The sequence below is a fragment of the Sesamum indicum genome, linkage group LG7 (genome assembly GCF_000512975.1).
Source record: "Sesamum indicum cultivar Zhongzhi No. 13 linkage group LG7, S_indicum_v1.0, whole genome shotgun sequence".
In the NCBI taxonomy this organism is placed as follows: Eukaryota; Viridiplantae; Streptophyta; class Magnoliopsida; order Lamiales; family Pedaliaceae; genus Sesamum; species Sesamum indicum.
This window is the reverse complement of record NC_026151.1, coordinates 10,427,428-10,449,738: the sequence shown is the minus strand read 5'-3', so window position 1 is coordinate 10,449,738 and position 22,311 is coordinate 10,427,428. Positions and strand designations below refer to the sequence as shown.

The 22,311-nt window shown below is 34.1% G+C and overlaps 4 protein-coding genes across 5 annotated transcripts in view; 2 read left to right on the top strand and 2 right to left on the bottom strand.

Annotated features, from left to right (window-relative positions):
• Nucleotides 5,529-11,205, top strand: LOC105166991 (alpha-galactosidase 3-like). Its single transcript, XM_011086536.2, has 15 exons — nucleotides 5,529-5,934; nucleotides 6,434-6,492; nucleotides 6,779-6,835; nucleotides 6,910-6,944; nucleotides 7,275-7,378; nucleotides 7,496-7,568; nucleotides 7,860-7,918; nucleotides 7,988-8,053; nucleotides 8,205-8,288; nucleotides 8,818-8,882; nucleotides 8,992-9,074; nucleotides 9,834-9,924; nucleotides 10,104-10,162; nucleotides 10,446-10,586; nucleotides 10,747-11,205. The coding sequence occupies exons 1-15, from the start codon at nucleotides 5,747-5,749 to the stop codon at nucleotides 10,855-10,857; spliced, it is 1,275 nt and encodes a 424-aa protein (XP_011084838.1). The 5' UTR covers nucleotides 5,529-5,746; the 3' UTR covers nucleotides 10,858-11,205.
• Nucleotides 11,517-14,697, bottom strand: LOC105166990 (NPL4-like protein 1). Of its 2 annotated transcripts, none has more exons than XM_011086533.2 (3): nucleotides 14,548-14,697; nucleotides 13,344-14,419; nucleotides 11,517-12,031 (listed from the first exon to the last, which is right to left on the bottom strand). In XM_011086533.2, exons 2-3 carry the CDS (start codon nucleotides 14,322-14,324, stop codon nucleotides 11,777-11,779), a joined length of 1,236 nt encoding a protein of 411 aa, XP_011084835.1. In that variant the 5' UTR covers nucleotides 14,325-14,419; nucleotides 14,548-14,697; the 3' UTR covers nucleotides 11,517-11,776. The 2 variants fall into 2 exon arrangements, with proteins under 2 accessions (XP_011084835.1, XP_011084837.1); XM_011086535.2 differs by having other exon boundaries at nucleotides 14,503-14,689.
• LOC105166989 (superoxide dismutase [Mn], mitochondrial) lies at nucleotides 16,645-19,190 on the bottom strand. The gene is given in 6 exon segments (NM_001319689.1): nucleotides 16,645-16,854; nucleotides 17,042-17,119; nucleotides 17,805-17,861; nucleotides 17,973-18,098; nucleotides 18,196-18,242; nucleotides 18,895-19,190. Coding segments are annotated over 6 exon segments (678 nt in total). The 5' UTR covers nucleotides 19,172-19,190; the 3' UTR covers nucleotides 16,645-16,761.
• Nucleotides 21,744-22,311, top strand: part of LOC105166987 (protein DETOXIFICATION 53-like) — a 3,500-nt gene continuing 2,932 nt past the window's right edge. The window contains exon 1 of the mRNA XM_020695335.1: nucleotides 21,744-21,958. Coding sequence (XP_020550994.1) covers nucleotides 21,830-21,958 — 129 coding nt within the window. The 5' untranslated portion in view covers nucleotides 21,744-21,829. The remainder of the gene's footprint in view (nucleotides 21,959-22,311) is intronic.

The following is a 22,311-nucleotide window of genomic DNA, read 5'->3' as shown; positions in this document are numbered from 1 at the left end:
CGTTTTAGGTCCATTGAGCAATTTTGTGGACTTTGTTTCTGATATCAATGTCTGATGATGAGTAGGATTCTTGAAATTCCCTTTTTTAAGCTTGCTGAATGCTTTACTATAACGCTGCTTTTTCCGACGAGGCATTCTTATTCAAATAATGAAGTGTGTGTATATATTCATTCTGATAATAGTTTATTATTTATTTGTTGTATTTTAGTTTTTTTATTTTATTTTGATGTAAGCACCACATCCACACTTAAAATTTCAACTATATAAAATTTTACGTAAATTAATTAGGAATAATTACAACGTCTCTTGTAATATTTCGTATAATTAATTTTTAAATTTTTTATAATTTAAAAAATTACATTCAATATCTCTAATATTTGTTTTCGTTTAGTAGGTAAATTCTTTCATCAATTAAAATTCACCTAATTTATTTAAATTAGCCAAAAAAATTTGAATTTACCCCAACTGTCTTATTACTGACTTATTGCATGTCATAAAAAATTTTTTTTTTAATCAAATGAATATTGTGAGGGTAAAGATATACCTTCTCACATGCATTAGTGTGTGGATATGTATAAGTACGATTTGGTAAAAAAAATATTTTGACTTGCAATAAATCAATGTTAGTGAATATAAATTGTCATTCAATAATTTTGCAATATAAACAAAATTTAATGAATTTCTACTAATGAATGAATATATTTGTTAGACGAAAACAAACATCAAATATACTAAATATAATTTTTCAAATTATAAGATATTTATGTATAATTCAACCGAATCTTCAATCAAGTATGGCGTAATTATCCTAATTAATTATGATATTAACTCTTATTGATGTTTCAAGGGAGAAAACTGGTATTGGTGTAAAATGGGATTTTTGGGTTGAATGATGAAGGGAAAATATCATTTTTTGTTGCATAAGTTAAACCTATTTTACTTTTGGTCTGGTTCATTGCAAGTTTAACATTTTTAGTCTCGTAATTTATAAAAATTAACACTTTTGATCATCATCAATTTTTTCCTCTACAAGTTAATGGTGTAGGCCACCTGCCCTGGACATGATCGTTAAGTATTTTTGGCTGTAGGAAGAATTGGTTATACTTTCCGTAGTAGCATATGAATGCTCCACTTGGCGTATTTGATTCATTTGTGAAAAATATGATTATGGGTATTGCTTGTACTTTGCTTCAATTTACAGAAATATAGGGAAGGGCATGATTCAATTTTTATAATAGAAAAGAAAAATCTCGCTTTTTTGCCTTAGTTTTCTTCAATATTTATTTTTTCCACTTAAATATAGTTATATTTCCCCAACAAAAGTGGTCCCAAGCTGAAAAATATGTCGATTTTATCTGCAACCAAAAATACTTAACGACCACGTGTTGGGCACATGACCTACGCCGTTAAATTATAAACGAAAAAGTATATGAAGACTGAAAATATTAATTTTTATAGGTTATGAAATTAAAAGTGCTAATCCATTAACGAATACGATAAAAAATAAAACAAATCTGATTTATGAGTCGTTAATAAAACAAGATCGTACAATACAACAGTGTTGTTTCTCCCTCGACAGGCCAAGGGATACGCTATCATCTATATAACACATATGAACTAACAGAACGAGATAAATTAACACTGATAATCCTCTGTCTAATATATTCCACAATAATGGTGGCTATTATATTCGGTGGTCGCTCTGTATGCTTAAAGCGTCTCAAATTTCGTTCCCTTCAAATGTGGTAAATGCAAGTAGGCAGAAGTGTACGATAAGCCAAGTTAATCATATGTTTTCCTCTTTATTTCCTTGCAACCCACTTAACGTCCCGTGACCACTCTCTATTAGGTCATTCAAACCGAACAATCCGCCGAATCGCTGTCAAGCAGCTTTTGGCATAATGACATCGAAAGGAATAATGATTGTGATGGGGTGGTACTTAATTATGGGTGGGCCATTCCTCAACCAAGAAATAAATGCCATAAATAATTTTGTTGGGTGAAATAACTTCCCCCATCCATGCCATAATGACACCCTTCAACCCCTACTTCTCACAAGCTTATTTTTTGTGGTGAAAATAAATTGTACAAAAATTTGTTTCGGAATGTTCGTTAAAGTTCAAAAATTGAAAATTTTGTATAAACTCATAGTCTCCACCTTAAATAACGACACTCTATTAATTATGTAAATGTAATCGATTAACTAAAATTAAATAAGTATGTTATAATAATGGGTAATAAAATTACTATACACATAGAATATAATTATTTGACCTCTCGTACCAAAAATAAATGTAATGACGGCAGCATTGCCAACTTAAATGCAAAGCACAATCAACTCTTTATTAGCCGTCCTTTTTTGCTTTTTTCTATTGTGAATTCTAATTATAGTAACGGAGATAAGAAAGTCAATCAAAAGACTGTTAAAAAAGAAAGCTAAGGTAATGTTTGATTTATGTTTCCGCATTTTTTAAAAATAAGATAAAACACACTCAATGTTTGTTTTTGTGTTTTTACACCTTATCTGTGTATTTTTTTATTTTTTAATTTTCTATATATAATATATATACATTTAATAATATAAAAGGGACATGATTTGACAATAAACAGTGATTTTTGTCTCCAAAATCCCAACATCAAACCTACACCACTTATTTTAAAATATTTTAAATTATTTCAAAACACAAATTGAAATATACCATCTATTTTCAACACACACTTACTTATCTCTATTTTTCTCCTTCTATCTCCAAAACACAAAACAAAACATTCAACAAAACACCCAAAACACAAATCCAAATATAAGGTAAATTCTTTTCATACAAAAAGATAAGAGATCAAGATCGAACGATTTGAATTATTCTGTATTTATTATGTTAGCCATTGCAGATAAATTATGCGCACAAATTAATGGTAGATAAGGGAAGAATTGATTTTACACCCCTCGCATTTATTGCTAACATACTCCTTAATTTCATTGTAGAATATGACTTTTGAAACTACAATAATTAATGTATAATAATATTTTATATTAACAATTCTCTTAAAAAAAATCAAGCATTAATTGAAGAAGAGAGGAGGACAAATGGAAGCATGTGCAATAGTTGTGTGGGTTAGTGCAATTTTTTGTTTTATTTTCGGAGGAAATAAGATAATGGGGCATGATGACCCGAGTTTTGGAGGGTGGGGGATTTCGGGGCTCCGACTGCTCTGTCTTAACTTAATGGATAACATCACGTATGCTACAATTTTGATCCAACAATCATGGATAACATCACGTATGCTACAATTTTGATCCAACAATCTGAAGATGGGCTGACGTGTGGGCCTCTTGTGGCTTTGGATTATGAGCCCAAGCCCTTTATTACATTTCATATATACATATTATATGTACAAAAAAAATACGTTATTTATTTTATTTAAAAAAAATTACACATAATAGTTATATATTACATAATATAGAATATAGAAAATAATTCGAATAAAAGATATTCAATCCAAAATTCACATTCCAGGGTTGTATTAACTTCAATTTAACCAATATATTGATAAATTGCCTAAGAAAACTCTGAATGTGTATTATATACTAGTCATGGTGGCATGATGTGGTTGACGTATATAATAAATAATCTTATATACTTAAAAATAAATTATAAATTATAATAAAATATATACCCATGCATTAATTTCAAAAAAGAAAAAAGAAAAGAAAAGAAAATTAATTTAAATATATTATCGACATAATATATTTGCATCCTGAACTATGCATTTTGTCTCATTTATACCCTTAATGTATGAAAGGTAACAAAAACATCCATGACAAAATAATTTAATGTTGATAGAACAAAAATGCCCTTCTCATTTATCTTTATACATTTTATTTTACTTCATCAAATATGTTTTATTCAAATATCCCCCAACTATTTTCAGTGATTTAAAATTTTAGTCACATTTTGTTTTAAGAATAATATTTATAATTTATAAGTTTTTATAAATTATGGAACACAAAAATTAGTTACAAGCTTAATATATCCAAATATATTTTATAAAGTAAATAAATTATGTTAAAAAATACACATAAATACATGTCAATACATAATGCATATAATATTATAGAAAAAGTATGTTATATAACTTTTATTTTTTTTTTCCATTACACATCCACATAATAAAAATATATCATATCATTACTTAAAAATATAGAACATTATATTATGGATTTGTATGTTTTACAATATATATATGTTCAATGTAATATTTTAAATTTGTGCTGGTAATTTTCTTTTCAAAAAAATTTAATATATAAACATCACAAGCAAAAGTTATGTAAATTTTTAACCAATTATACAAAAAAAATTATAAGAATTATAAATTTATGGAGTTTATACAGATTCTATACTCAGTATAAAAATCATAAAATTTGGCTAGTGCTTATTTTAAATAAAAAAATTATAATAATTCAGATTATATTTAGGAGAAAGATTGTAACGGAATTATTTTAGGCGTGTAAATAATAAACTCATTTTTGTCATAAAAAAATTAATGTATATCTTGATGGGCTATTTTTTATTCCGTTTTGTAGTTTAAGGGTGTAAATGCACTTCATGCATAATTTAGGAGTTCAAAGTGTACTTAACCCTAAAAAATATAAATAAATGATTATTTTATAGATAATTATAAATTGTAAAACGTAAAATTATTATTTTATATAATTAAAATTAATAAAAAACTAATCCCCCAACTCAAGTCCTCCCTCCACCCTCGCCCTTGTCGTCGCTTACCCCCAATCTAGCCCCCTTTATTGCCGACTTAGAGAGGGGCGATTGCTATCGCCTCCAAGCACAATTGGACGACGACGGTCGCACGAAGTTGTATTGATCTAAGACTACTATCATCACCCAATTGTGCGCTAAGCAACGACGACGGCTCCCAAATTTTGGGCGATGCAATTGCTCTCTCTGGGGGTTGGGGGGAATGTGGGGATAGGTGGGGGTTAAGTTTTTTTTTTTTAAAATAAATTTATATTATATAAAATAAAAACAATTTATAATTATATACTTAATATAATTTAAAAATTATTTTATACAAATTTTTTCATATAAACATTTATGTGGGAGATGAAATATAAAAAATATATAGCGAGTAAAATTTTTAATTTAAAAAGTCGTAGATTTATACATATCATCATATGTCGATTTTAAAATGGTGGTAGTTTGGAGTTGTATAATTATAAAAAAAAAAATTCTAATTATGATTTGACATCCCTCTATTTAGGATCCTCATTTTACCCCTAACGACAGTATAGTAAACACAATTAAACTAATTGTTTTTAAATACACAGGTAGCCAAATGGATTATTCCGGAACATACTATCATTCAAAGATTAAACAGTATCCTCCTTAACCCACCCCCCCAAGAAAAAGAAAGAAAAATATCCCCAAAAATATCCACAGTCGGATTTGTTTGTTTGTTTTTTTTAAAAAAAAAGAAACATCAAGAATTGAAAAATAGACACCAAATCGCCGACAAAATCACAGGCAATGTCCAATGAGATACATTTGTTATGCACAGTGTAGATAAAACTAAGTCCGCTTCTCCATTACTCTCTGACATGCAGTGCATGATGGTTTCTTGTTAGTCTTTGCTTCTTCTTCTTCTTCTTCTTCTTCTATCTTCATCACCCAATTTTTACTTAGTTATTGTCTGTAATCGGAGGCCACGGAGAGGAGTTCCTTCTGCTTCTGCCATGGGATGTATCCTTACATCAGTTGCTATTCTATATGTTTATGTCTTTTCAGCGGCAGTCGCTGCTAGAGTGCTGCCTTTGCATCCTTACCTGAATGCTGAACAAAAACCCCTTTCCAATGTTTTTGATACTTCCAAGTATGGGATTTTGCAGCTGAGCAATGGGTTGGCTACGACTCCTCAGATGGGGTACCAACAACCTCTCCCTCTCTCCCTCTCTCTCTCTCTCTCTATATATATATATATATATAATGTGCTGTTGATGTTCATGTTATTAACCTTTTCTTTTCTCTTCTTTGTTTGTGGATCTGTTCTACATTGAGAGATCATGGCCAAGAAGAGCCCATCACTGATGTCTGAATTTTTTATTGGTTTGTGAAGTAAGGAGATTTAGGGGGTTTCTACCGGTGTTCTTGATTCTGGCTATTTTTTGATTTTATGTACAACTTGTACATCTTTTTCGAGAGTAGGTGGGTGGGTTTGCTTTGGGTCAAAAGAGTACACGTGCTGACAGGAAGGGACTTTTTGGTTGCTTGGGATTGGATGTCTTGATTTGGTACATTGTTAGATTCAAATTAGATTTCCGGGCATCATTAAACTAGCTGGAGTTTAGATAATCTTGTTCTTGGAACCCCAGATGCTACACTATTCACTTATGAATCACTCGTTTGATTGTCTTGTCGGACAGATGGAATAGCTGGAATTTTTTTGCCTGTAATATCAATGAAACAGTTATCAAGGAAACAGGTACTCCTTTTGCTTTCTTGCAAATTAATGTGCTCAATTTGGAATTTGTGCACCACAATTCATTTATATTCTAGTCTTTGTCAAAATTGGGACCTTTTGAAATAGTGATAAGTTATATTCATTATCTTGAGTTTCGTATTATTATGAACGAACATCACAAGGTGAATGCTGTTGACAATGGGTTTTGAGAAGCAAAATCTATCTTTTTGATATTGTTTGCTCTTGAAAGCTGATTCTTCGGTACTTCTGCAGAAATACGCTAATCTCCTTTTTTGTTTTTTGACAGCTGATGCACTTATTTCTACCGGCTTGGCCAAGTTAGGCTATAACTATGTCAACATAGGTAACGATTACATGTTTCCCTAATTTCGTTTCCTTCATAGCTTTGGTGTTCTCATTTAGTATCATAAAATGCAGATGATTGCTGGTCTGAATTTTTTCGGGATTCAAAGGTAAATAAGTGTCTAAGCGATCATCTATTTGTTATAGTGCTTTTTATGTCTTGTTCATATAAGATGTACAATAAATCTTGTTTCCAGCAAGAAAGCTTTATTTATTCTGAAAGCTATAGTTCTAGTTCAGTGGATGGTTCCTTCTTCCCCATCCTTGTAAGAAAATGTTGAAAGATGACTAGTGTAAAGCAGTTCTGTTGAGCACCACCTAGAAACAATTCGCTCACCCTCCAACAAACCAGAACTGATATATGTTGAAAGATTTGAATTTTGCTTTATTCTCTCTCCCCCCCTCCCCTTTTTCATACTAAAACCTGGATAATTGTTCAGGGTCAACTAGTTCCTGATGCAAAAACTTTTCCATCGGGAATTAAGTCTCTGGCTGATTATGTGCATGCGAAGGGCCTGAAGCTGGGTATTTACTCAGATGCAGGGTAGGATGAATCACTAAAATCTGGCTGGATGCTGAAATTGAACATAGATTTACACTTTTTTCCTGTTAGCTGAAACATTTCTTTGCCTTACCAATGCATTAACTGAATTTTCTACAGGGCTTTCACATGTCAAGTTCGACCTGGGTCACTTTTCCATGAATCTGATGATGCTAAACTCTTTGCATCTTGGGTGAGTTTAGATTCATTCTTTAGCAATTTTCTTTTTAGTCTCACAGTTTGATGTTGGGAATGTCTTTTATCTTTCTTTTCACTTTCTTTACCATGTAGTTCAGTTCTTAAATAACTGGTAGTCTTCCCAAAAGTATCTGGTTCACTTCACCCAAGTTCTATGAGTGGAATTTTTGACTAGTTAAAAAAATTTGAATGATCTCGATGTTCATAAATTTAATGCTGTTGTCTTTTCTTCTCTGTTTTCTTTGTTTAATAGCTTCACATATCTAAACTATATCTAATAATCTAGGGGGTTGATTATTTGAAGTATGACAATTGCTTCAATCTGGGCATTGAACCAGAGGAAAGGTAAGTGTGTATTTAACTTCATATTTTGGCATCTATATCTTGGTCCAATTGTGAATCCATGATTGCCAGGTATCCTCCAATGCGGGACGCCTTGAATGCTACTGGACGTACAATATTCTATTCACTTTGTGAATGGTAACCTCTGTCATTGACGATATTTGTATATTTTTTATTTCAGACCTTGTATTCTTCCCATGATTCCTATTATAGTATCTTAATCTTAAATCAGACTCCAGAACTGATTTTTTTTTTTTTTTTTTTTTAAATTTTGTTTAACTTTTTGCAGGGGTGTGAATGACCCGGCCTTATGGGCGGGCAAAGTTGGAAACAGTTGGAGGACAACAGATGACATTAATGATTCATGGGCAAGGTTTGTTCTCTGTATCTAAACTCTTAAAGTTGCAGCTTGCTAGGGTCAAAATATTGTTTTCCAATGTGTGTGCAACTGACTTTTCTGCATACCCTAAAAAAAGTTGTTGCAAATAATAGCCCTTCAGAACCAACTGATAACAACAATTCTCTGGAATGTCCATTACAGCATAGACCACCTGAATGATAGGTCCATTACATCTAATGTGAGACCCAAATTCAATAATGATGATGAAAAACTATAGTCAAAATCAGGTGAAGCTGCTTGCCGTTATACTAATGTATTACCCTTTACATTAAACATATTTCTCTATATTAATACCTTGTGTCTTGTGAACGAGTTAAACAGAACACAGAGAACAGAAAACACAGACAAAATGAGGGAAAGCCCTGAATGATCTGTAGGGGGGCAATTTTGGTTGATGTTTCCAACTTTAGTATTCTTTATGGATAAGCTGCATTTACCAAATGACTAAATTGTTTTTGTTAAATTCTGTATTAATGTAGCTTCTGTTTCCTTTTTGATTTAGCATGACAACAATAGCTGATCTCAACGACAAGTGGGCAGCCTATGCTGGGCCTGGTGGATGGAATGGTGGGAATAACAATCTTTCTTCTATAGATTGGATGAAGATGTGACTGCAACTCAATGTATGGATTCTTTTTCTACCTTCTTTTATGATTTTTTTTCATGCTTTTGGCAGACCCGGATATGTTGGAAGTTGGAAATGGTGGCATGACATACCAGGAGTACCGAGCACATTTCAGCATTTGGGCTTTGATGAAGGTGCTCTCTGCGACAATAAATTTCTGTTTAGCACTGTTTTTTAAGTCCATAAGGCACAAGCTGTCTTATATTGTTTTTGCAGCTGTTAGTCTGAGATCATGGCAAATCTAAGCTTTGCATGCATCTTTTTCTTTCCGATTGTCACTCTACCAGCAGAAAAATGTGGTCTTCTCATATTGGGAACATTTGTCTAATTGCTGCAGTTCTTTGGTGATTAAAAAACAGGTCGGATCAGAGTTTGATGACTAGTAGCAGCAGAGAAAATCAAAGGAAAATATGCTCAGTTTACAGTAATGAAGTAAACAAAGAGCAAAGAAATAGTTATTGCTAGAAATCACAATGTGGAGAAAGCAAATCTGCATTTAATAATTTGTTACTAGAATCTGATCAGAAGTCAATTAGCTATCCTTTCTTGAATAGAGAAAGGTTTTCTCTGAAGAAACTTAGTCTTCAATGTAAACCATGAAGGAAGATAATTAAACCTTAACCAAGACAGTTCTACTTCTAATAACCTTTTCCAGCAAAATTTTCTCAAAATCCAAAAATACCCAAGCTGAATCAAGAACTCCACAAAACTCCCCATGTGGCTGATTACTACCAGCATAATCACACGATTCTGTTGAGCCTGAGAATAATCTTTCCACTCATCATATATTCTTGTACTGGGTGTTATTTGTTTCCATCTCGTGGCCGTCAAGATTGAAAGAAATGTTGTCTTTTCCAGTCTTTCACAAACTAAATCTTTGCTTTATTTTGCAGGCTCCACTTTTAATTGGTTGTGATGTAAGAAACATGACTAAAGAGACACTTGAAATTCTTAGTAATGCGGAGGTTATCTCTGTAAACCAAGGTAAAGATGCTTAGTCTGCTGGTCCGCTCTCTATATGGATGAGTCACACAATAAACTTTATGTAGATGGATCTTATTTCTTCATACTTATACCCTTGCATCTCCATTTATGTCACTTGAGATATCATCTTTGCAAATTTCTTTTACTTGCATGGGCGAGTGACTTTTATCTGCTTGCAGATCCGCTTGGGGTTCAAGGGAGAAAAGTTTATGCCTATGGGTCTGACAATTGTTATCAAGTATGCGACTCTTGGTCCTTCTGTTCCTTTTCTTCCCCATGCTTGAATATTCTTGTAAAATCTATATATTCTATACTGTGGCTACAGCCCCAAACCATCAGATACTCGAGCGAACAGATAGCATGACGACTTGCTAAGTTCGATTTCTTTGGCAGTTTGTTTCTCAGTTGCAGAGTTTTAACAGTCAGCAGTCCATTTTCTGAACTGTCTGGTTAAGCTGGTCGTATGATAAGAAAAACTTTTGCGTAAAATAAGCATTATGCGATGATTGACTGTTCTTCAGGTGTGGGCTGGTCCACTTTCTGGGCAACGTTTAGTCGTTATTCTATGGAATCGATGTTCAAAAACTGCCTCTATCACAGCCAATTGGAGTATACTTGGACTTGAATCTTCTATCAGTGTCTCTATTAGAGATTTGTGGAAGGTGAGTAGAGATGCTCCATGTAATTAGACAGACAGCTAGTCATTGTAGCTCGACCTCTTCTTTGAATCGCCCCTCTGCTATGAGTTCCTGAATCTGTGACTTACTAACCTGACTGGATTGCTTGCGAAAGCCTTAACATTTCTTGATCGACTCATTGCAGCACAAAATTGTCTCAGAAAAAGCCGTGGCCTCATTCAGTGCTCGAGTTGATGGTCATGCTTGTGAAATGTACATTTTCACTCCTTTGTCAGAGACTCATCGTGCAAGGTAGTTGGACCACCATCTTCGGATTTATATCTTGGGTACCACTGTTTTGGCTGATTGATAATCCATGTCGAGTGGATAAAAGGTTAAAGGAGAAGAATTTGTATCTTTACTATCATTCATTGCTATCTCTGCTTGTGGGAGTTCAGCAGATGCTTTTGGTTTTGTAACTTCACCTAATAATTAAAGCAATAAACACAACTATTTGGAGCCACAACACACAAGTCTTGTACTCGGATTGATGGTTATCTCCCTGTTTTCTGTGATCTGGATCCGTTTATATGAACACATATCGGGACACATATTGGTATAGTATCCGTATGAATACTTGTTTTGTAATACAGGTTTCTGAGTTTCTTCGTTGTACATTACACACCCAATTAATAGAATAGTTCATCATATCCTTATATTTTTGTAATTATCAAAATCTTTCCATGAAGTCTGTAATAATTAATCACTCTCATCCATTCAAACATGTGATAATATGTAGAAACGTGATGAAATTTTGACATTCTACTTCTCTTAAGAATAAAGGATGCAATTCTAAAACTTTAAGGGGAGAATTCCGTAATTTTAAAGAAAATTGTAGTTAGCAAGCATATTAGCTCCTAATTAATCCTAAACTTTAATAAAGAGGAGCTTGAGAACTATGTGCAGATTCCTAGATTAAAAACAAGAATATCAGACAGAACCAAAGCAGGAGAATTAGATACAGAATATAGAAGTCACTTTACAAATCAATGGAAGCACTGGTTTTAATGGAAACATTGTTGCCCTCTGCAGATTTAATTGAAACACAGCTAAATCTGGAGCAGACGCCCATGTATTCTCTTACGGTCTCTGGTCTTATGGAAACACTGTTGCCCTGTGCAGTTTCAGCATAGTGTGTTCCATCCTGTCTCGATCAATAAGCATTCTTTCCCACATCAAGAAGCAGTGGCCAGCGACTCGATTAGTAGCTGATATCCTTCAGGCAGAGTAGCCTGCATCTGTACGCAGGTTGCCAATGCAGGAACATCAACATTGACGTCTAAGAACCTGGTGATCAAGAGCAGCAGATGGAAATCAGAAATTCGTTTCACAAAAGGGAGTCTCTTTGTACGGTCCAGATGATTTTTCAATGCCTTCATTGTCACCGGGGAGTTCCTGTTCTCAATGGGAAACGTCGATGAAAGCGGGCCCTGCGTGCTCACAAGAAGATCACAAAAGAGATCGGAAAACATCTTATCAATCATGCATCACTAACGTTGACCAAACACAAATTATTTGACCACGGAATCACAAATAAAAATGCAAGCCAAGAATAACCTACAGGAAGAATGCAACAAAGGAAAACTTACAAAACCAAAACAAAAAGAACAGAACACAACTACATGCAACTATATAATGTAGAATCAATTATCTGATACTTGGTTTCTTGTAATAAGTTACTCTGATGTTGAGGCAGATTTAATCATCTAGAGCAGCAATATACAGTTGAGGGAGGGCATCAAACTTCAAATAAGACATGATAACAGAGGTAACCATACATGTAGCCATACAATGTCAACCTAAAGACATGATAATACAGGTACTCTAAAATCACGAAGTAAGCAATAAATCAGCAATACATGTAACCATACAATGTCAACCTACAGCCACCAAACTTAAAACAAGAAATGATAAACAGAGTCTCAGTCTTGGAAATCCTGACCAGGCATCATTGCTTGAAGAATTTAAATGGGACCAGGGAGGATAGAAAATAGAGTTGACATGTGATGTGAGGACCTATCCCCCTTACTTAAATTCTTCATTTTAGCAATGATTTCTTCGGTTAGTGGGTTTCAATACCAAATACCACTGATAACTTTACAAAACTTAATAGCCAAAATGTCGTCAGTGAATCCTCATAACATGGACTATGTACGAGTACACAACTGCGTGTAGCAAATCTTGAAGCAGGTGACCCACTTCTGTAAAAGTGTTCCCTGTAGATAAATACACAATAAAAAGCTAAAGGATCATGAATAGAAGCTTTATTAAGTATTCTTTGCCTTCCAATGAAAATTTCAAAGCAGAAACAACTCCTAGCCTCTGAAACAAATCCATCTTAATTCTGTAAGTGATGGCTCTTGTGGTCATGAAATTTGGAGTAGACATTCTTGAAATGAAAAACTCTTGTTAATTATTCAGCGCAAGTATCGTAGATGAAGTCAAGGCAGGACAGCCAGTATAATTCTTAGCATCATTGTGATCTATGTTGCACTCACCTTGATAATTTCTTCAAAATTTTCCTTATACAAGTTAATGTCTTTCTCCTTGTACAAACAACAAACCACAAAAAGGAGTTATCTTAACTTAGAAAATTTGGAGAAACAAAGAGACATTTCCTCAACATAAAACCAATTCAATCATAGAAGACTAAAACTCCAGCCAAGGTTAAATCTCGATCAACTAAACTCAATGAAACAAACAACAAAAAGCCATAAAGTATATAAGATTTGTCCTACTAACCTGGTGATCAGAAATCTTCACTACAACCAAGAAGAAATCGTTGTCCACATCCCTTGTATCTTTTCCCCCAACCACCACGTCTTTCTTCATCCTCGAAAGCTTTGGATCAACTTCTTCTTGGATCTCCCTTTCAAACCACCCTTCCTTAAACAACCGAACGCACATGTCACTCAGCTGAAAGGCCTCAAAATGCACATCTGCTCCACCATCCTCATTCACCTCCAGCTTCACCACAGCAGTGACCCATTCTTTCAAATTCCCTTCCGTATGCAACTCCACAGCCTGCAAAACCTCTGCATTTGACATCGTGTAGTCCTTTTTCTTCTGACTAATCGTCTGAGTAAATATGAACCCCACTCTCCTCATTCCCAACCCCAAAGCTATAGTCTCAACCAACTTCTCCTCATCAGGATCCCTTAAAAGCATCAAATTCTCCTCTGTCCCCCTTTGTGGTGGCTCATAGATAAAATCCACCTCAACTTTCTCTTTCTCTGACACTGTCCCATACATAAACCCCGCACGCTTCACTGCAAAAGCCAAACTTTCATTCACATAATGCTGGAACACATTTGCTGCATCACGATCGAAGGACACAAGCTCAGAATGCGCTTTCTCCTGCCGCGTAACTCTCATTTGCTTAGCAATCAAGTCATCCATTGTCATCTTCTTACCGGAGGAGCCAGCACGGTGGAATGCCGGGCCAGCAACAGTGCGTTCGCTTTCATAAGCAAGGTAAACAACAGACCCGTGAGCAACCTTGAGGGAGGACAACCGGGCACTCGGGTCGGACATATCGGTGAACCGGCTCAAGTCGTTCCTGGATTTTGACAAGAGCAAATTCCGATTTGTGGAGAGAATTTGAGCGTCGGTGGGAACCCGGAGGTGGGTTTCAATTTCGGATTTAAGTTGGGCCACGGTGGCGAGTGGGTTGTCGATTGCGACCCTCTCCAAACCATCACGGCTTCGTAGTCTGATAATCATCTTTGGGCGGGCTTTACAAACTCAATCTGATTATACTATTCAGGAATATCAACAAATGTTTTGCGTGCAGCTCCGATGCTAAACTGTATTTATAGCTGTACAGAATGACGAACAAATTATTATAGCGATATACAAGCATAGAATAAGGAATAAAGTCAGAGCGAAATCAATGCAATACTGTAATTCCAAGAAAACCCAAAGCATGCGTGAGGCTGAGAATTACAAAGGTTCCAAGCTTCGGAGCAGTAATTCAGATGATAGAGAAAGAAAACAAGAGCAGTCTGCATATTCATCTGCAGAGTAGAGAACTCTACTGCAGTGCTCATCACTCATCTCTATTTTTGCTTTTTCCTTTCTGTATTTGTTTTCTTTCCCTGTGTATATATATATATATATATATATACATGTGTGTATATTAATTTGAGTTAAATACAATATGCACCCCAAAACTAGGCATTTTATCTTGTTTACACCCGTAAAGTATGAAATGTAAAAAAAAACACCCGTAACAAAATAATTTAGTATTGATAAGGCAATAATACTCTTCTCACTTACCTCTATATTCTTTTATTCTATTTTCTAAAATATATTTTATTGAAATATCCCCTAAACTATTTTTAGTAATTAAAAATTTTACTCACATTTTATTTTAAAATATAATATTTGTAATTTATACTTTTTTTTATAAATTATGGAACACTAAAAGTATTTATAAGCTGAATACATGCAAATATATTTTACAAAATAAATAAATTATGTTAAAAAGTACATGTAAATATGGTCAATATATAATACATATAATATTATAGAAAAAGTATGTTATATAACTTATAAATTTTTATTCAATTACATCTCCACGTAATAAAAATATATTATATCATCACTTAACAAAATATAGAATATTATATATTAATTATATTATAGATTTACATATTTCATAGTATATATAGTAGATGTAATATTTTGAATTTGTATTGATAATTTATTTTTAAAAAAAAGTTCAATGTATATAATAACATATGCAAAAATTATGTAATTTTTTTACCAATTGTGTAAAAGTAGAAGAATTGTAAATTTATGGAGTTTATACAGATTTTATGCTTAGTATAAAAATTATAGATTTTGAGTAGTGTATATTTTTTAAAAAAAAATTATAATAATTCAAATTATATTTAGAAGAATGATTGTAATAGAGATATTTTAAGGGTGTAAATAGTAAGGGCATTCATCATAAAAAATTTAGTATATATTACGAGGGGTTATTTTATTACTTTTATAATTTAGGTATGTAAATACACTTTATGCATAGTTTAGGGTGCAAAATGTATTTAACCCTATTAATTTTTAGAAAATATTTAGAATGTAAAACATGTTTATAGATACTATAGTATAATAATAATTTTTTTTATAGTAATTAAAATTTTAAGAGGTATTAGTGATGATACACAAATTACAAGAAGCTCCTCTAAAATACTTTTTAATTACAAGTACTTTCTTGATATTGAAAAATTGCCCCTAAAATTATAACATCCTAACAAATACCCCTACAACGAGTTGTCACAAGAGGATTCAAAAGAGTAACTTTTTAAACAACGAGAAAGTATTGACACTTATAGAAAACCTTAGGAGAGCAGAATTGTAATATACGCTAACGTTTATTATTGTTTTGGAGTGATTTGATTAATTTAATAAATTGAGTTAAAAAAATTAAATTTCGCATCATAATTTTATTCTTTTTGGGTATGTATGTGCACATATTGTCTTTTAACAATATGATAATTATATGAAATTTGGAATTGCGGTTTCTTTTCCAAATCGGGTGAAATTTAAGATCATCCAAAACTACTAAATGACACATCATTTAGGATTGACTTTGCCTATTTCTCAAAACGGAATGGCTAGAGAAGGTACTCCACATCTGCACAAGGTAGTCCCCTCCCCGACTATTATTCTTCGATTCCAGAATTCCCAGTTGTCATGTTTTCTTTCACTAGTTACTGCTCCTCTCCTATGCTATGCACAAATACATATAGCATTTCATCTTTACTGAAGCGGAGTAGGAATTGAATTGAACTGAACTAACAGCTTATACCAAACAAGAAACTCACTCTTTTCTCGTATTCAGCAAGCAGGCATCTATTACTGCAACTGGCCAGTCTGATTTCTATAATCAGACAAGAAACCATTTAAAACCAGATCTAATGCAAATGGATCAAGTCGAGAAGTGCAGCACGTAATAAAGATACAGGAAAATGTGATGTCCAATAAACACGTAGACATAGCACCAACTCTGGGTGTGCCTAGCTGAAAGGTTAACGAACATAAGTGGGGACGACAAGTAGTAAAGCGTAAACTAAGAAAAATGGTTTCATGACTATGCAGGGATGAGCTAACATGGCAAGTAAAGCGATTGTGCCTATGTAATCAATTTGTCCACTCAAGGGCACTCTTTATCGTAAACATCACTAGCATATTTCCAGTTCATGACCTTCCATATGTTCTTAAGGTAGTCTGGTCTCACGTTTTTGTACTGCCAACAAGAAACAAAAAGTTATGTCAGTAACATGTTAAAAGACACTATGATAACTAGATTGAATAGTGACAGCATCATGATCCTCTCATAGTCTTTCCCCTTATTGATCAGCAGGGAAATTTTGCTCTTCAAGAAGATTAGGGTAATGTATTTAGCCAAAGATAAGGTATGAGTAGATTGATACCTGCAAGTAGTATGCATGCTCCCAGACATCAATACCAAGCAATGGGACCAAACCTGGTCCTTTAGTAACCAGTGGATCCTGCATTACGAGATGTGTAAGATGGATTCAAACGATTAATCAGAAAAGCATTCATCTTTATTTTTCAAGCATACAATATGAACAAACAAAACTTCGTCATTCTCTTACACACATCTAGAAACTTGATGATGCATTATAAAATTTCCCAAATCCCTCAAAGGTGCATGCATGACATCCATATTGAGGAAAATCTCATACTCTCTTTGTTACTTTAAGTCTTTAATCATCTTTATTTGGGGAGCCTGCATAACCTAACTTATTCAGAGGCAGAGCCAAGGTCGCATACATTTTCTGGGCAAATGAGTTTGATTTCCTTCTGATTCTCATATGCTTTAAAGTCCACCATTCAATTTAGAATGATGGCCTTTAGGTATAAAATATAAACCAGATAATATAGATGAGGAACACATCAGGAGTGAAATTCTGAACTCTACCAACCTTTGAGTGAAAAGTTGAGATTATCTGCCTCAACTTGTTGAATAGCTTCCACTATGAAAATTTAACATACACTTCCTGCTTTTGCATTTAGTACTAGACCATGCATTGAACACTATATTAAGGAATAAACCAGACTCAAAGCAGTTAAGTTCTGAAATCCAGTATATTCTAGGGGTAAATCAAACTCCATATTGAGCCGCAAAACCAGAATCCAAATGATCGATGACATTGAATATCACATTATTACCTGATTTGCAGTGGTCTCAACCACCAGATGCTTCAATTCTTTATCCACACCAAGCCACTGGGAATATAGAAAACAAAATAAATGGAATTACCAGGAGACTACTACTTGATAAGCATCCTTTTTGTTACAGACAACAAAATGACAGTAGCAAACATATCAAAAACTCACCACCCATCCAGAACCCTGTAAGGCAGCACCTTCTGCATTCATCTTCTGGATTAGTGCATCCAAGGAGCCAAAGTGATTGTCAATAGCCCAACCTAAAGAACCCTTGGGAGGCTCACCACCACCTTCCTGCAAAGAGGCATTAATTTTTTGAAGAAAACTTTCACAATTTCAAAACAATCACCAAGAACAATGATTTTAAAGTTTGGGCTTAAGAGAAACTTACACGAATAGGCGCAAGATTCTTCCAGAAAATTGAGTGATTAACATGTCCTGTACACAAGAGTAGAGTGGTAAGAAGACCACACAGAAGTAACTGAAAATGCAACCATATAAAATTCCAGATGATCACAGAAAGAAAACTCATATCACAATCCAAAACAAACTGCTAAAGCTGAAAGCACCAAAATGTCACCAAATACCATAGAATTTCACCAGAGAAATGTCTAACCCGGCAGAGCAGACACAGTATTTCAGCAATGCCCATGACAAAGACTCAACCTGTCCCTAACAAATTAAAACCCATCTCGGAAAATGCATATCCAATAATATTAGCACACAACATTCTCTGATCCATGTCAAAAGTCACCTATTTTTTCTCCAATCACTTTTTTGAGTCTATCAATGTGGCATGTTGTGTCATCAGTTTAGATTCTCCAAAACTCAATGGGGAAAAATGGTCAAATATTCTAAATTGCAACATCCGCCACGCACCATGAATATATCTGGCAGCACGAACTCAAATTTTAATATAATAATTCAATTTCCAATGTGGAGCTCCCAATTTCATTCCACTAAAAGAATCCTAGCATAATTTTCGAAATCAAACGTAAAAAGATCTCATACCAATCCCAAAAAGCCTCACCATGACAAAAATCGAATCAAAATGAACATTGCAAGACAAAGGACAAAGATTCTTCCCAACCTCCGCCATTAAATTTGATGGCGCTCTGCAGCTTGACAACTGTGGAGGAGTCGCCCTTGGCAATGGCGCCATCGAGCTGCTCGAGGGCCTTATTGTAATTAGTTATGTAAGTCTGGTGATGCTTCTGGTGATGGAGCTGCATGATTTCACCGCTAATGGCGGGCTCGAGGGAGCCATAATCGTAGGTCAAATCGGGCAGGGAGAAGGTCTGGAGTCCACGGAAGCCTATGGGAGATGTCCTTAGGGTTCTTCTGGTGACTAGGGCTCGAAGAGCCATAGCTGACTTTGCTGGAAGCTTCTGAAGAGAGAGAGAGAGAGAGAGAGAGTTGGTTGTACTGAGAAGGTGCTGCTGACTGCGTTTTGCTTTGAGTTTTCTTTTTTTTTTTTTTTTGGCAAAAATCTCTTCTCTAATTTTATTTGACTAAACAGTTGTTTAAAGATTAATATTTTAATGCTTTTCTTTTGTTTACCAGTTCAAAATATTTAAATTAATGTAATTCAGGAGTTATAATTTTCACATTTATGAAAGTATCTTTATTAAAAAAATTATTTTATCTATAATATCAGTAACGAATTAATTGAGAATAAATATGAATTTTTATTCAACTTTTTACTAATATCAATAAATTCAGTAAATTTTAATTAATTAAATGATCTATTTCTTAATTTTAAAGATATTAAATAATTTTTATATAAAAAAAATCCACATATAATCATATCAAATATCGAAAAGCAACAATATAATTAATCCCATAACTACATTAAACCCTGTAAAAATTAAAACAAACATGACACTATAGCCCCCTCACTTCCTAGTACACCCCAAATTTTAAAAGTTATAAATGAAAATGTTGTTTTCATCATAATTCATTGAGATATTATCAAATTTGAGATTTGAACTCATAATTTCTCCTAATAATAGTAACACAACAAATATATCTTTTGTACAATTTTAAGTGTCTTTTCTTTGCATTGCCGTTTTAGTAATCTCTTAACACATTTCTCCGGTCCCATCAAAGGAAAAGCCGGCACAACATTGTAGGATCTGGCAATAAAAAGGACTAAAAGAAAAAATTTGATGAGAGTATCATAGAACACTAGCAAGACTGTATACAACTTCTTGAAATAAAACTCATCAGTAAAATCATTTGATTTTGGGCTTCTACTTAGAAACTCACCAGCTACAAGAATAAAGATTCAAATTCAATCAACCATAATAACATCCAAAAATGTTATTACAGTGAAGGAGGGCTGCAACAATATAGCAGAACAGAGCTCCCCAGAGAAAGGAACATCAAATACTATTATGAGTAGTTCTTGGTAAGTTCAGAGCTCGAAGTCCTGATATATGACACCCCTCCTTTTCAGTGGGTCTCACACATGAGTTCCACACATGGGAGGATGTGATCATCAGAGAACTGAGAGGCTCAGAACTGCCAAGAAATTTCGAATCTGATGTTAGAAGTCATTCATCAGTCTCATCAGAATGTAAAGAATCAGGTTGGAGCTGCCACATTACATACACTATACAAGTTTTAGCACAATCAACTTAGGCCATCACTGGAAACATGGAGAGGAATGTATATCAGCCAACAGAACCACAAGGTACCAAGACTAGCCGAGACGGCCCCATACATGGAAGAATGCAAGTCCTGACACTGGCCAATATTTTCCTATTTTGATATTAGAAGTCGTTTATCATCAGAATCAAGTGGCAGCTGCCACTATCTTTGTACTATAATAGTTTAGCTTGATCAAGTTAAACAATCACTCAAAACACAGAGAGGGAAGTATATCAGCCAACAGAACCACAAGATACCAGAACTGCTGAAGAGAGCCTCAGGGAAGAGAAAGTATAATAAATTTGTTACAGCTAACTTATCGACTATGTAAAGAAATTATTGAAAACAATGCTGGAATGCCATGGCTAAGGAATGTATCATCCAAAAAGTATTATAGATTTTTGAGTTTTATCCTTGGGTGTATGAGTTCACAATTTGAACTTCGGAAATGCAGAAGGTGTAGCCTTGTGCTGAAGGGGAACAACAAAGATCAAAGAAGAATTCAATTTTTTGAGACAGCAATTATTGAAAACAATGCTGGAATGCCATGGCTAAGGAATGTATCATCCAAAAAGTATTATAGATTTTTGAGTTTTATCCTTGGGTGTATGAGTTCACAATTTGAACTTCGGAAATGCAGAAGGTGTAGCCTTGTGCTGAAGGGGAACAACAAAGATCAAAGAAGAATTCAATTTTTTGAGACAGCAAGACTAACAAAGCTTGAACAGAATATCATCTAAAATTCCACGAATACAACTCGTAAACATAGATTGGCCGTAGGGGCAATTCCAGGTAAACTTTGACATTTTCTTTAGATTGGCCACAGAGGAAATTCCAAGCAACTTTGGCTTTTTCTAAGAGAAACTGCTAAAAAACCCACCATTGTTTCACACTTTCTTAGTGTCTGCAATTATGGAATAATATACCATTCATCCTTGGTAAAAAGACATAATTTAGGAAGGGTCTTAGAGTTTGACTGCAAGTGCTCAATTGACACTTTGCTGAAGTCTCTCCGACAAAGGCATAGTAATAATAATACTTAGAAACAATCCAATCTAGTTTTTCCATCCTGTAGCAGTTCTTTGTGTCAGCTTTCCTAAGCTTGAAATCCATCTCTGTTCCACTAATACATCCAAAAACTCTTAGAAGCCTGCCTTAGACCAAATCCAATGCAATATTGAAGATGACAACTACGAGTTGAAAACACTAAGACTTAACCTCAATAAAATCTCCCCAGCAAAGCTTTTCTGCAAGCTTAAATAGAAGATACATGGCAATAATTTTAAATCACTGTAAGCTAATTTCATTCTTCATATATACTTTTTCCGGCACCAAATTGTACTATTTCTTCTCTGGACCTACCATTGTCTACAATGTGCTCCATACTCAAGTGCATGGCAGTTAATGTTGAAGATTTAATCAAGGTCAAAGAAGTAAACACTGAGCATAATGGAACCGAAGGAGAGAGTTTTGCCTACTACACATTTCATGGATTGAAGCAGGTAAGCAGTAGAGTAAATCCAATTGATCACACTTCCTTGCCTCCACATGATTTTCAACTTAACTATAGAACAATTTGCTCAATGCTTATGTATAGTTAAACACAGCAAAACAAAAAAAACAAATATACATAGAGAATGAGTGTGTATATATATATATGTATGTTAATACTCTGTACATCAGATCATGAAGGATTTACTGCAGCACAGTAAGGTGTTTTCTTTTCTTTTAACCTTTTCCTACTTAGCACCCATGAAGAACTTACCTTGTCCCTGTCACTCCATCCATGTACTTCTACCCACCCCACCCCACCCCCCCCCCCCCCCCTTTTTTTTTTTTTTTTTCACTTTTTTTT